Source organism: Pyrenophora tritici-repentis, chromosome 4 (assembly GCF_003171515.1).
Source record: "Pyrenophora tritici-repentis strain M4 chromosome 4, whole genome shotgun sequence".
Taxonomy (NCBI): Eukaryota; Fungi; Ascomycota; class Dothideomycetes; order Pleosporales; family Pleosporaceae; genus Pyrenophora; species Pyrenophora tritici-repentis.
In genome coordinates this window covers 453,395-465,263 of record NC_089393.1, presented here as the reverse complement: position 1 = coordinate 465,263, position 11,869 = coordinate 453,395, and the positions used below count along the sequence as shown (strand labels likewise).

At 52.1% G+C, this 11,869-nt stretch overlaps 6 protein-coding genes across 6 annotated transcripts; 3 read left to right on the top strand and 3 right to left on the bottom strand.

Annotated features, from left to right (window-relative positions):
• Positions 1 to 479: 479 nt before the first annotated feature.
• On the bottom strand, positions 480 to 1,148 carry PtrM4_089450 (uncharacterized protein; the record flags this gene model as incomplete). The annotated part of the gene is made up of 2 exons (XM_001934597.2): positions 480 to 1,020; positions 1,075 to 1,148. 2 exons carry the CDS (start codon positions 1,146 to 1,148, stop codon positions 480 to 482), a joined length of 615 nt encoding a protein of 204 aa, XP_001934632.2.
• A 255-nt stretch (positions 1,149 to 1,403) lies between these two features.
• On the top strand, positions 1,404 to 2,291 carry PtrM4_089440 (uncharacterized protein; the record flags this gene model as incomplete). Its single annotated transcript, XM_001934598.1, has 1 exon — positions 1,404 to 2,291. One exon carries the CDS (start codon positions 1,404 to 1,406, stop codon positions 2,289 to 2,291), a length of 888 nt encoding a protein of 295 aa, XP_001934633.1.
• Positions 2,292 to 2,990: 699 nt separating this feature from the next.
• PtrM4_089430 (Glycos-transf-1 domain containing protein) lies at positions 2,991 to 4,741 on the bottom strand (the record flags this gene model as incomplete). Its single annotated transcript, XM_001934599.1, has 3 exons — positions 2,991 to 3,187; positions 3,248 to 4,374; positions 4,431 to 4,741. 3 exons carry the CDS (start codon positions 4,739 to 4,741, stop codon positions 2,991 to 2,993), a joined length of 1,635 nt encoding a protein of 544 aa, XP_001934634.1.
• Positions 4,742 to 4,959: 218 nt separating this feature from the next.
• Positions 4,960 to 5,964, top strand: PtrM4_089420 (60KD-IMP domain containing protein; the record flags this gene model as incomplete). Its single annotated transcript, XM_001934600.1, has 1 exon — positions 4,960 to 5,964. The coding sequence occupies one exon, from the start codon at positions 4,960 to 4,962 to the stop codon at positions 5,962 to 5,964; it is 1,005 nt and encodes a 334-aa protein (XP_001934635.1).
• A 592-nt stretch (positions 5,965 to 6,556) lies between these two features.
• On the bottom strand, positions 6,557 to 9,524 carry PtrM4_089410 (cell morphogenesis protein Sog2; the record flags this gene model as incomplete). The annotated part of the gene is made up of 4 exons (XM_066106880.1): positions 6,557 to 7,081; positions 7,152 to 9,065; positions 9,122 to 9,233; positions 9,262 to 9,524. The coding sequence occupies 4 exons, from the start codon at positions 9,522 to 9,524 to the stop codon at positions 6,557 to 6,559; spliced, it is 2,814 nt and encodes a 937-aa protein (XP_065962548.1).
• Positions 9,525 to 10,517: 993 nt separating this feature from the next.
• Positions 10,518 to 11,642, top strand: PtrM4_089400 (uncharacterized protein; the record flags this gene model as incomplete). Its single annotated transcript, XM_001934602.1, has 1 exon — positions 10,518 to 11,642. The coding sequence occupies one exon, from the start codon at positions 10,518 to 10,520 to the stop codon at positions 11,640 to 11,642; it is 1,125 nt and encodes a 374-aa protein (XP_001934637.1).
• Between the last annotated feature and the right edge of the window lie 227 nt (positions 11,643 to 11,869).

Below are 11,869 nucleotides of genomic sequence, written 5' to 3'. Positions count from 1 at the left end.
GAACACGGACGGTCTCTCCAACAAGCACATAGTCGTACATCTTGTTGCGTATCTTGCGGGGCAGGCGGAGCAAGGGGGCGCTGATGGTGTTCTGTTGCGTCCTATAACAATGTTAGTCTTCAATCAAGATATGTAAATGACACAATACTTGCCTACGCTCGAGAAGGATAGCGCGGCGGTGAGATGATTGGTTGGCACCCATAGTGGAGTGGTTTCGGGTTGATGTTGTAAAATGAGTGGTGGCTGCTAGGTTAAGATTGCAAAGTGGGTGGGGGTGGGGGTAACGAAGTGGTCGGGCAGGGGAGTTTATATGTGCATGAGCGACGGGGAAGATTGGGTTAACGGCGCAGCGCTCGTGATTCACTCCAGGCCGCCGCGCACTGGCCCTCCATATCCGTCATAGGAAATTTACGGCTTCTTCCACCCAGGCCCCGGCGCACTGGCCCTCCCTATATGTCATAGAAAACCATTGTCTTCTTTCACTTAGTGAACTGGACTTGGAGCCGATCATGTCCAAAGTAGAGACGCAACGCCCTAACAGCCAAGTCATGGCTTACAAGAAAGAATCCGAAGATGGGGCTGTCTTGGATATATACACGGTGTAGAGATGGCAGCAGATGCTGATAATTGGTGTTGGGCGATGCGCCTGATTGAATTCCTATAGCCAGTCTTTTTGCCAGCCTAGGCTCCACCTTGATCGATGTGATGGTTTGACACATGTCTGGTCCTAATTCGTACGCGGCCGCCATGCAGTTGTAATAATGAGTCAAATCAAAAGTGACTAGGCCGTTGAAGATGGATGAGGCTTCCTTGCGGATGGTTCGACATGTCATAAGCAGGGAAATGACGCTTTGGTATTTCTGAGCTCCTGGGGTTCGAGGAGTATATAGGTCGGCAATTGGATCGGTGGACTTTGGTTGAACATGTACAATCTCATTGGCAAATGCGTACTCGTATATCATGATTCGAAGTTCCGCTGGAAGACGCAAAAGTGGTGATATGTATCCATCCTCTCTATTACTGATTGAGCTTAGTCAAGGCCGGTTCGAGTTGACATGTAACCAAAAAACGTACATCGTTAGGCCTTGGTCGCCACTCTGAGTGGCAACACTCTCCGACCTCGAAGAAACAAGCACTTCATCGTTCATAATGTAATGTTTGTAATGAGAATAGAATATGTCACTAAGCGTTTATATAGATTTCAACGTGGAAATATTGCTGTTACAGTGATGAGGTTTGAGACGAGACGTGATGACGGCACAGATTTGACTAGTCGGCGATAAGATAGCGCAGTCTGTTATCTCCGCCAGCGCGTCTTGAGATTTTTGGCGCGTCAGTCACCTGCGAACAACAGCTTAGGCTCAAAGTACCCTAATGATAACTGCCTCTTCCTATCACTCATAATGGGCAATCCTAAGCGCATGAGCGAAATATTCGCATCGTCGTCGGAAAAAGACGCTAATACGACTACTGTAACGGCAACACCACCATACTCGAGCGAAGGACCTACACTTCCAATTATCGGAGCACAAGAGGGCGCAGTAAAAGTTGCAGATTCTAGGATACCCAACAAGAAGCGGAAAGCACAAGAGAGGATTGCTGATACAGCGACGAAAAAGCCGTCGCAACCACAATCTCCGCCTACTATTCACCCATCGCTGTATGAACCATGGACACGTCTTCCCGCCGAGCTGCGCAAGCTTCTAGAGACACAGAAATATGTTCGGGGGACACGAAACGTCATTCCAGTCGTGTTCTCAAAGAACCAAAATGTCAAGTCGGGTATCAACAAACTCAAGACATATTTGGGCGCATACAAGGATCCAGCTTCTACGATTGATATGCCCGATGCACTGAAAGAAGAGGATCTCGCAATAGCTGTATCTGCACAAGGCGAGGGGACAACGAAGCTAGTTGGCATTGTGGACATGGTCCGTCGGATTGTAGCGCCCAATACGAAAGAGGACAAAGGAAAGGTGGAAACATGGTGGATGTACACAATGCTCACGAGTGTGGAGGTTGAGCGGAAGATCAAGTCATCAGACACAGTTGGTCAGAACAAAGCAGAGGCTAAGAAATCTGAGGCCTCGCAAGAAGAAGAGGAAGCTTTTGAGCCCATGGAAGTCGATGAACACGAAGCACAGGCAACGACCGCGGCGGGAAGCAAAACTCAAACAAAGAAGGTACCAGTGTTGACGGTCTGGATGACAAAGAAGAAGATATCCGCCTTGAAGAACGCATTCGGAGAGCAGTCGTTCCCCGTACAGAAGCTACCAGAGGACTCAGATTGAAACTCGATCGTTTCCATGAACAAAAAAGCTATTCATTACGGTCCAGACAGAGTATCAACCAAAAAGAAAAGGCTCCACGTCGTGACTAGGGTAAATAAACAACCACACGCATAAGGTCACGAGCGCCACGATATTGTTCCGCTTGCTTAAAAATGTGCATCTCAAATACGAGTTATACTGCCTCAACAATTCTCTGGTAAATGGATGATAGAGACCATGCGCAAGCAACCATGCTACAGCTCGAGCCGGGTAGTTACAGGCTGGTGAATTGGGAACCAGTAGTATACGGGGGCCGTTGTTGAGTTTAACATTGTAATGGGGAGTGGGATGAAGGGTATGGCAGAGGATAACAACGACAAAAGCGACAACAGTACCTAACACCGACATTACCTGCTCGGGGATGAAATCAAGGGCAAGACCTTTGTCGAGAGTAATGATGAAGAGTATTACTCATAGTGTATCAAATCCAGTCAAGTTTCAGCAATAAAGCAAATATATAGTCTTTCTCAGTACATCATGGTCCACAAATTCGCAAAGTAAAAACACTGATATTCCTTGTTGTTTTCTGTCTGCATGATAAACCCTAGATGCACCGCCCAATGCTAAAGTAGTGTGGTATCAAGAATGCCTCTGAAAAGAAAGAAAAAAACGCCCCGATTCCCCAAGTTTGAGTTAATCACCCTTTTGAAGATGAGGAGCTCAGTGGGACGCACGTTGAATCTGCAATGCCACCAACTTCTCCGCATTTTGCAACCATTTATCCGCGAACCCCTTGTCTGTGAAGCGCTCAGAAGACTTGCGAGCTCGTTGTCTCATAGCTAGCGTTTCTTCCGGTGACAGAGTAAGTGCCTTTCGGAAGCCTTCTGCGTATTCCTGTGCGGTTGTTGCGTGGAAACCTGAGGTGAGATGTTAGCTGGACAGCTCTCAAGTAATGACAACTATGTTGTGGTACTTACCAGTGGGCTTTCCATCTACCTCGACTACGATGTCTAACTTGGGTCCTCCGGAGTTGTTGACGACAGATATCATTCCTGCGGCTTGGTACTCGACAACGCCAATGCCGAAATGTTCGTTCCACATTGCGTTTACGCCTACGCTGGCCTTGCGCATCCAGTCGAGCATGAGCGGCCATGGTGCATCGCATATGAATTCGACATTGTCCTTGATATGCAACTCGTGTGCCAAGAGACGCAGCTCGTAAACACGTTTGGCGTCGTCGTGGGAGTTCCGCACCGAGCCTATCAGGACGAGCTTGGGGGACTTGTTGGGATACGCTGGGAGTTTAGGCTTGGAATTTATAAAAGAGGCAAAAGCTTCGAGGATGAGTCGGTGGTTCTTCTCGGGTCGGAACTGCGCAATGTAAAGTAAATAAGGGCCGCGGTTCTTTTCGCTAGATGCTGAGACTTGGACGGCTTCCATGACATCCTCAACAGCAACGGGTGGAAAGACGACGTCAATGTCGATAGCCTTGCTGCGCTTGATACGATATGGTTCCCAAAGCGATTTGATATGGCTCTGCGTCCAGGTAGAGTTTGTCATTACCACATCGATGGTGCTACCCACTTTGCTGTAAAGCTGTGCGAACAGTTGCCAGTACTTTTTCTTTGCCATGCCGCGATATCCAGCCCCCGTTCCCGCGTTGATTCCCTGACCTCCTTCTTGCAAAGAGTCTAACATATCGGTCGATATGGTGGGATAGTGAACGTATGCGCCTGTTGGTACGGTTGGGAAGAGGAACGAGGATAGGCCGAGTGCAAAAGCATAGCCCATAGTATCTATGAATATGTCTGGGACGAGGAGCGTAAAAGCATCGTATGCGAGCACCAGGGAACCAAGAGACTGTCCGAGAAGAGTGAAGCGCGGCCATCTGCTTGCGAGGACCCAATCGCGGGTTGTGAGGTAGAGGAAGTGAATGGTCGGTGGGTGTAGCTGGATGTTGAAGCGATCCTTGACGCGCTTGAGTATGGCACTTTTGTCGACATCGTGGTCTCCGGTATAGACTATACAGACAGCCTTTGGCCAGCGTTTCTGGTGTGCTCGAATGGCTGCCCAGAGGACTCGTTCGCCGCCTCCTCCCGCATTGCTGGAAGATGTCTGTTAGTGTTTAACCACGCACATATGACAACTCTTCATGCCTACCAGAAGGGGTGGAAGAAGCCCACAATGCCGTCCCACTCGCTGTCCGCTTTTCCTCCCTTTCCTGCACTACCGGGAGGCGTGGTTCCAACCTCTTCCCAGTCATCGTCGTCCTTGTTGCTTTTCCTCTGTTCTGTCTCATGAGTCTTGGTTTCGCTTGCTACCCTGGCCAGTAGCAGCTCTCGCCGTGTGCGGGAGGATCGCCGAAGGTGTTGTCCCACTAGTTCCGCAGCGAAGCGTAGGGCTGCGGGCACAAAGAGAGCGGCCACAAGCGCGGGCACCAGCAGGGAGAACAAGACGAGCAAGACGCCCATGTTGAAGTAACGCCGATTATGGATACCGCGGAAGAGGTAGAAGGCGTAGACTCACTCCATAGGTTACTGTACGGTGAAGCTTGACAGCTGTTCAGTGGGATGACGGTCGGACGTGTTTGGCCGGCCCGGAAATCTGGAGACCCTGACGCTAGTCAACTTGGACGTCTTCTCGGGAGTCCGATGGACAAGCAACCGCAAACACGAAAAAATATCCCGACATGCTGTCTTCGCGCCTGCCACGGCACAGGGCATGCCAATTGCTCGTGCGAAGCTCCATCACACCCCAAGCCTCAATATCGCGTCCGTCAACACGCGCCTTCCATGCCTCGGCGCCGCGCAAAGACCCCCTCGTTGATGCCATTCTGTATCTCCCGCACGAGATGATGTCACTCATCCATACCACGGTCCCATGGTACGCCGCCTTACCCATCTCGGCCTTTATTCTGCGTGCCCTGCTTGTTACTACAGCCGGAACGTATGCGCGCTCCCTCTACGCACGATTCATGGGTCTGCTGCCGCTCCGACAAGCACTTGCCCTTCAAAAACGAGATGAGATATTGCAGCAAAGGACATTTCGAACTCCTAGAGAGGCTACGTTGGCAACGAAGAAGGAGCTAAAGCAGGTCACATCGGCATTGGACAAGAGGTGGAGCACGACTCTAGACGCGCAGATTTGTTGGACTGTCGGCCAGATACCCATCTTCTTCGCCATGGCTGAGACTACTCGACAGAAATGTGGCGCCCAGGATGGACTGCTAGGCATGGCTATGGCGTCAATCAAGGGCGAGGGTACAACAATGGTCAATGAAAGTGGTGAGCTCGTGGCGCGCGTCACTCCCTCCTTATGGTTTGACCCTTCGCTGGCGAACGAGGGGATGCTGTGGTTTCCAGATCTTCTTATCCCGGACCCTACGGGTATGCTACCCTTCATTGCGTCAGGCCTCATGTTTTCCAATTTCTTCTTCACCAATAACAGTCCTCCAACAGGTGCAAAGTGGCCCACCATCATCAGGAGGACGTTGCTGTTTGCTTCGCTCTGTATAGGGCCACTTTGCCAGAACCTGCCTGCAGCTCTGATGCTTTACTGGTGCTCGAGCACCACGTCGGTCATTTTGTGGAATGTCTGGCTCGACCGAATGTACCCTGTACCACGAGGATACGAGGCATGTAAAAGACCGCTTTTGATGCCACCTGCGCCTGCGCCAAAAAGACGAAGAATCTAGAACTCAATGCCGCACTCTGATCAAGTCTGGAAAACAATGCTTTGGAGTAGAAGAAGCAAACAGATAGGAGCAGGACAAATGTCTAAACGTGTGTATATGCATTACTATGCTTTTGTTCTCATCCACAAGCATTACGCTGGTGCCTTCATCCTGCATCTCGTTTCGTAACGGAAATGCACAACCGTCATGCACAGGGCCAGCCATGCTTGCCTTCGTCATCCGCCTATGCTGCCCACGCCCTTGCCATCCAGCCATCCATCATCCATCATCCCGAAGAGATCCAATATTACCAGTCAACGCCCAATATATGCAGTGACAAATGCCGCTTGACCACCATTCCCCCAACACCATATCCGATATGCAAGCCCTGAGATGCTGCTCATGCACGATGAGAAAGAGTGAAATCCGGACAAACGCCGTCGCTAATGTATGCAAAAAAGTACAGGCCCAAATACGACAAAACATGAAGCGATGAAAAGTGAATAATGCAGACTTACGTAGCTGGGACTTGATATGGCGTCTGCATGCGGCAGACATGCGTTGAGATGCATAGTTCAGAGGAAACTGAACTAGTATAGGTGTATACTAGACATCAGACACGTCGGCTTGGTTGGTTTAGCAGTCGATCGGCTCGCTCGAAAACGTTGAGCGTATTGGAACCTTGCGAAGGCATCCTGGGTGTGCTGGGAACAGTTGCTTGGGCTGCTGCACCTAGCGCCGCACTCAGTGGGGTTGCGGGGACCGGTGTACTATATCCACCAGAACTTTGAGACGTGAAAGTCGCCGTGTGAGGTTGTGCTGAGAAGACCGAGTTCATGGGAGGAATAGCAGTGTTGATTGGTCCCGGGAACCCAGGTCCGCCATTCGAAGACATGGTGCTCGTAGGCTTGTTGAGGAACCTTGGTGGCTGAGTCCGTGAGGTGATGGATGATAGACTCGGCGGTCCCATCGAGCCCAAGTTGTTGCTAGTGAGATTTGACCAAGGACTGTCGTTGATAGCCAGACTAGCCTCCTTGACCATCTTATGCAACGGTCGCATAAGCTTTTTGACATCTGTAGTAAGCAATTTGTGTTCTCTGCCTTGCTGGGTGTACGCAGTCGCCAGTTCCTGCCAAGCCTGAAACAAATCTGAGTCAATGGGCTGTTCTCGAAAACTTCTCTACGAAACGAAACAGAAAAGTACATACCTTGATGAAACCCATGCATTGCTGCCAGAACTCGGGCTGATTTCGCGTGTAGCTGTCTTTGAGCTGCATTTGTGATAACCGACTAGACAGAGGGATCGCCATCTGCTGGGCTTCATTGCTCTTATCAATGAGGCTCGCCAACGCCTTCACCCTAGGATCCTCGTTGTCGAGATCGCGTCGCAAGCTGTCGAATTGCTCTCGCATCATGCGCGTGATCTGCGTCATGGAGGTTCTACAGCCGTCCGACGCATTCCTGAGTTTTGTGTAGACTCTGTCGAACTGAGCATCTTCGTCTGCTTCGTCAAAATTGCTGGTCATCGTGCTAGTCATCGTATTTGTCCGCGTCATGTTTGGCCCAACCATGGAGAAGGACTCTCCGGAGCGAGGGGTTATCGCGCTAAGGCTCGTCATGGTGTTCGATCGGCTATTGTCATTACTGTGCAGTATGACGGGCGGAGGCATCTGATACCCGTTCCGCTGTGGCGGGGACGCTTGGAGCCGGCGAACCCTCGATGGGCGCGCCCGTACTGTCGCGAGTGCGTCACCACCGTTGAGTCTCGTTGGGGTTGCAGCCGAGTCTTTGAACTGCGCACCCAAGATTGAGCAAGCGTTCCTCATCTCGATCAAACTGCCTTGTTGAAGCAGTAAAAAGGTCCGCATGATGTGCGGGTTGGCGTTGTGGACAATCTCGATGCGGTTCTCGGCGATGGAAAGACTGATGGCCATGAAGGAGTCAAGACACCTCAGTGCGTACATGTAAACACTTCTAGAGAGCTTCTGGGCCTCGTCCTCGTCCTCTTCAACTAGCCTATCGAACTTGTGCAAGACTTCGTTCAAGGCACGGATGTTTAGGTACGTGCTGGAGAACCTGCGGTAAAAGTCTTCCTTGCGACGCAGACTTTCTTTCGTCTTGGCCGTCAACTTGATTGAGCGTACCATGTGTGTGACGCAATCATGAAGCTGCGAGATGGCATAGAGGAAGTTCTTGGCAGCTTCAACGACGATATCGGGGGCACGCGACACGCGTCTGTGCTCACGCACGTCGGATAGCGGCCTATTCGCGAGGGATCTCACAGTGCCTGTATCTCCATAGAAGCCCGCGGTTGCCGGTCCTGGAAAGTTACTGCCCCCCGCATTCGCAGGCATCACAATGCCCTGGCTGAAACCACGGAAGTGGCTGGTCCGCCGCAGCTCATCCACTGACCCCAGTTCAGACGTCTTGTTGGTGTATATGCCCATGCGCTTCTGGCGGTGTGACGAGGGCCCCGACCCTTCACTCTGGCTTCGGTTGCGCTCGTTGTTTCCATTTGTCAGGACCAGTGGAGGGATTTGACGTCTCTTGCTGACGCCATTACCGTTGGCATTACCATTGCTTGTGGTAGATCCGACTCGGAAATGGGAGCGAACCGGGATAGGCGGGGCGGCCAGGCCGGGAGAGTCGATCTTGCCTTCAGAGAAGCCGTCCAAGTTGCCTACGCTGGGTCTTACGGGAAATCGTCCTCCGTTGGCTCGCTTCGACGGACGAGGTGTCTCCGGGTTGCTCTCGGTCCAACTCTCGTCTCCAGAAGATTCAGCCCGTAGCCTCTCGTCCCGCTGACGCTCTTTTGCAACGTGTTGGCGCATGAAGCGTTTGACCTGGGTGGCGATGACGGCGTCTCGCTCGTTCTCGTTTGCTGGCGAGGGGGCGTTGTCCTTGATGGTGCAGACCTCGGGGGGAGGGAATACGAGCATATTACCGTCTAGCTTAAGGACCTGCAAACTGTTGATCTCTCCCAGACAAACGGGCAGCTCCTCAATCTTGTTCTTCGCAATGGCTAGCACCTTTAGCGACGTCAGGTTTGCAATCTTGGTCGGGATTGATCTAATCTTGTTCCTGCTGACATCGAGAATCTCCAAGGATGTCATTTCGAGGATCTGGGTAGGTATCAGCAGGCCAATCATGTGTGGTGTATTGCAGCGGGCCAACGTACGGCATTGGGAATCTCGCGCATGGCATTGTAGCGCACGTTGAGGTAGCGGAGACGTCTGCATTCTACTAGGCGGGACGGAAGGGTCGAGAGAAGGTTGTGGGAAAGAGCGAGCCTGGAAAGTCAGCACATGTCTCCCTTACATGCACGAGACGGTAACAGCAAGCGCAAGTGGTTCAGTGTACCTCTCAATCTCAGCCCTGATGACATCAATCACCTCGTCTGGCAGGCGGGCAATGTTCTTGTGGCCCAGATCGATGGTGATGCCCGGTTGCTGCTGCTGCAGTTCCCGCGGCGTCTCGGCAGCGGCGCGGTGGTTGATGTCCTGGCGGGAGTGTTCAAAAGCCGCCTTGGTCAGCGCCACTACCTCGTCGTCCGAGATGGGCGTGGGCGCGTCGTTGCTCATGGCGAGCGGGGCACGTTATGAGCGCAGCGGTTCGGTCTTGTCGGATGTTATTGTCGCATACATGCTGTTCGCGTGGACAGCGACGGTGAACTTCAACCAAGTAAGGAGCGTCTGCTGCACTTCGTTACAGGTGTTGGGTGCAGATGCCGCTAGTCTGCTTCGGGTCCTAGCCTCGTTGCGGCCTGTCAGGTCCCGACCGTCCCGCCTCGAAACATCATCTTGGAACTACTGCGAGCCACAATCCATGCTCCCACTGCCTTCTGACACGCCTTGCTCGCTTGAAACACCCAACAGCATCGGGTCTGCTTCGTTGGACACCCGGAGTACACAGAGCACCCGTGGAAACTCGGCTTGGTCTCGCGCACGTGACCTTCTCACCCCTCCAATCCTCCTCTCATAGCAGGATACCGGACGCGCCTACGTATCTACTACAGCGTTTATAGAGACAAATATGAATGCTGTTGTACACATGTATCATATTAGTCACCTCGAATAATGACCAGGATTCATATCCGTTCCGTTATGGCGTCTACCTACGGCTGTCTCGACCGTTGGCCAGTCTGCAACGGCCCCAAAACCGCCGATGCCTTAGCCACCCGCGTAATAGACAGAGCCCAACCAGCCTCCATCGTCACTATTACCTTCTCTCGTGCACCCTGTACACAATCCATCCATCTTCAGTTCAACTTACACAAAGTCAAGTAGATGACTGCTAACATGACTTGCACCGTTCCCGCGCTAGACCACAATACCAGTTCAGATCTAGGCTTCAGGTGCACCTCGCCGTGAACTATATGCAAGGTACAGCCATGTTTCCAAGTCACGCTAGCAACGCCATGGGGTTCTGGCAGGTCCGGCTGCGTCATGATTGCTGTTCCTTGGGTGGTTGAGCGGGCCCGACACCAAAGCTACAGTTCGGGGTTTTTCACCTTGGTTTTTCTTTTTCTAGATGCGATGCTACTACGACCTCTACATCCTCACATAAGCGCTGCAATGGACTTTGACGACGACGACGCCGTTCCACCTGCCATCCGCCGCTCGCCCCGAGCCGCCCTCGAAGCGCAGAAGCAGCACAGGGATCATCGGACGTTTGTTTTTGACGATTCTGACGAAGAACTAGACGAAGCAGCCCCACCGCCAATAGCGCGGAGTCGATCTGCTTCAATCAATGGCGATGGCGAACAAGACAGAAGGCCTACATCTCGTTCAAGTTCCACATTTAGCTTCAACCCACTCCAATCGCATCCAGTGGACACGCCGCCGGAAACGCCTCCTACGCGGAAGTTCTCTCTTCCGTTTCGACCACCTGAACCTCAACCTCAGCGTGTACCGTCACCTGATCCAGCTCCTCCAGTCCAACCGTCAATCACACGACGACACCCGCGTGGACTCATCTCATATCGGAATAACAAGAGAGAGATAAACAACATCAAGAGATTGCCGCCACATCTTCGAAGACAAACCTCATTGGAAACCATCAACTCGGTAACGACGGTAGCTGAGGACGACCGAAGTGATTATGGCCACGATCCACCTGACGTTGAGGCTCCATCCCCGGACTGGTTTACTTCCGAAGATTATGCGCCGTCCAATCCTACGCCAAGTATCACCTCCAAGTCTTCGTCGATACACTCATCGAGCGGAAGCTCGCGACGAACGTGTACGCCGGTAGAAACACCTCTGGGATATGCGAGCCTCGACCATCATACCCCACAGTCGCTTTTTAGGAAGATGATGCCTCGCAAGTTGACGGACAAGGCGCAAGACCAGTCACTAAGTCCTAATCGCCTAATCATCGAGAAAGCAACCTCGATTGGCCAGACCTCACGCCCTTCGACTCTTTCAGGATCAACAACTTCGGTCCCAGATATGCACGGAATTCTACCAGAAGAACGTTCCCTCCGGTCTATATTGGACAACGCTGAGAGGAGCCGGTCCGGATCGAAATCCAGTGGAAGCAGCAAATGGAGCGCGAGCGACTTCGACACGAGCACGCTGACCGAAGCCGAGATCAAGAAGTGCCGGAAGAAAGGCATCAATCCAGCTCTGTATGCCGAAATGAGAGCAGCAAAGAAAGGCAGATGGGCCAGCCCAATAGCTGGTAATACGTTTCTATAATACTTGCGGTCCGAGATGACAACACCTTACTATCTTGAGCACGTCCCCGTCTTGGACGGGCAGCGCTTTCCCATTATCCGCTGCCCGTCAGCACCGCAATCGCTGCTTTTATCAAGCCCGTAAAGCCGGCCCGTGGCTCAACCTTGGCTGTAAATTCAATCTTCATTAGATGCAAGGGCCTGGTTCGAAAATCCTTGCACCCACTCCGCAGGTCGCTTGCATCCTTT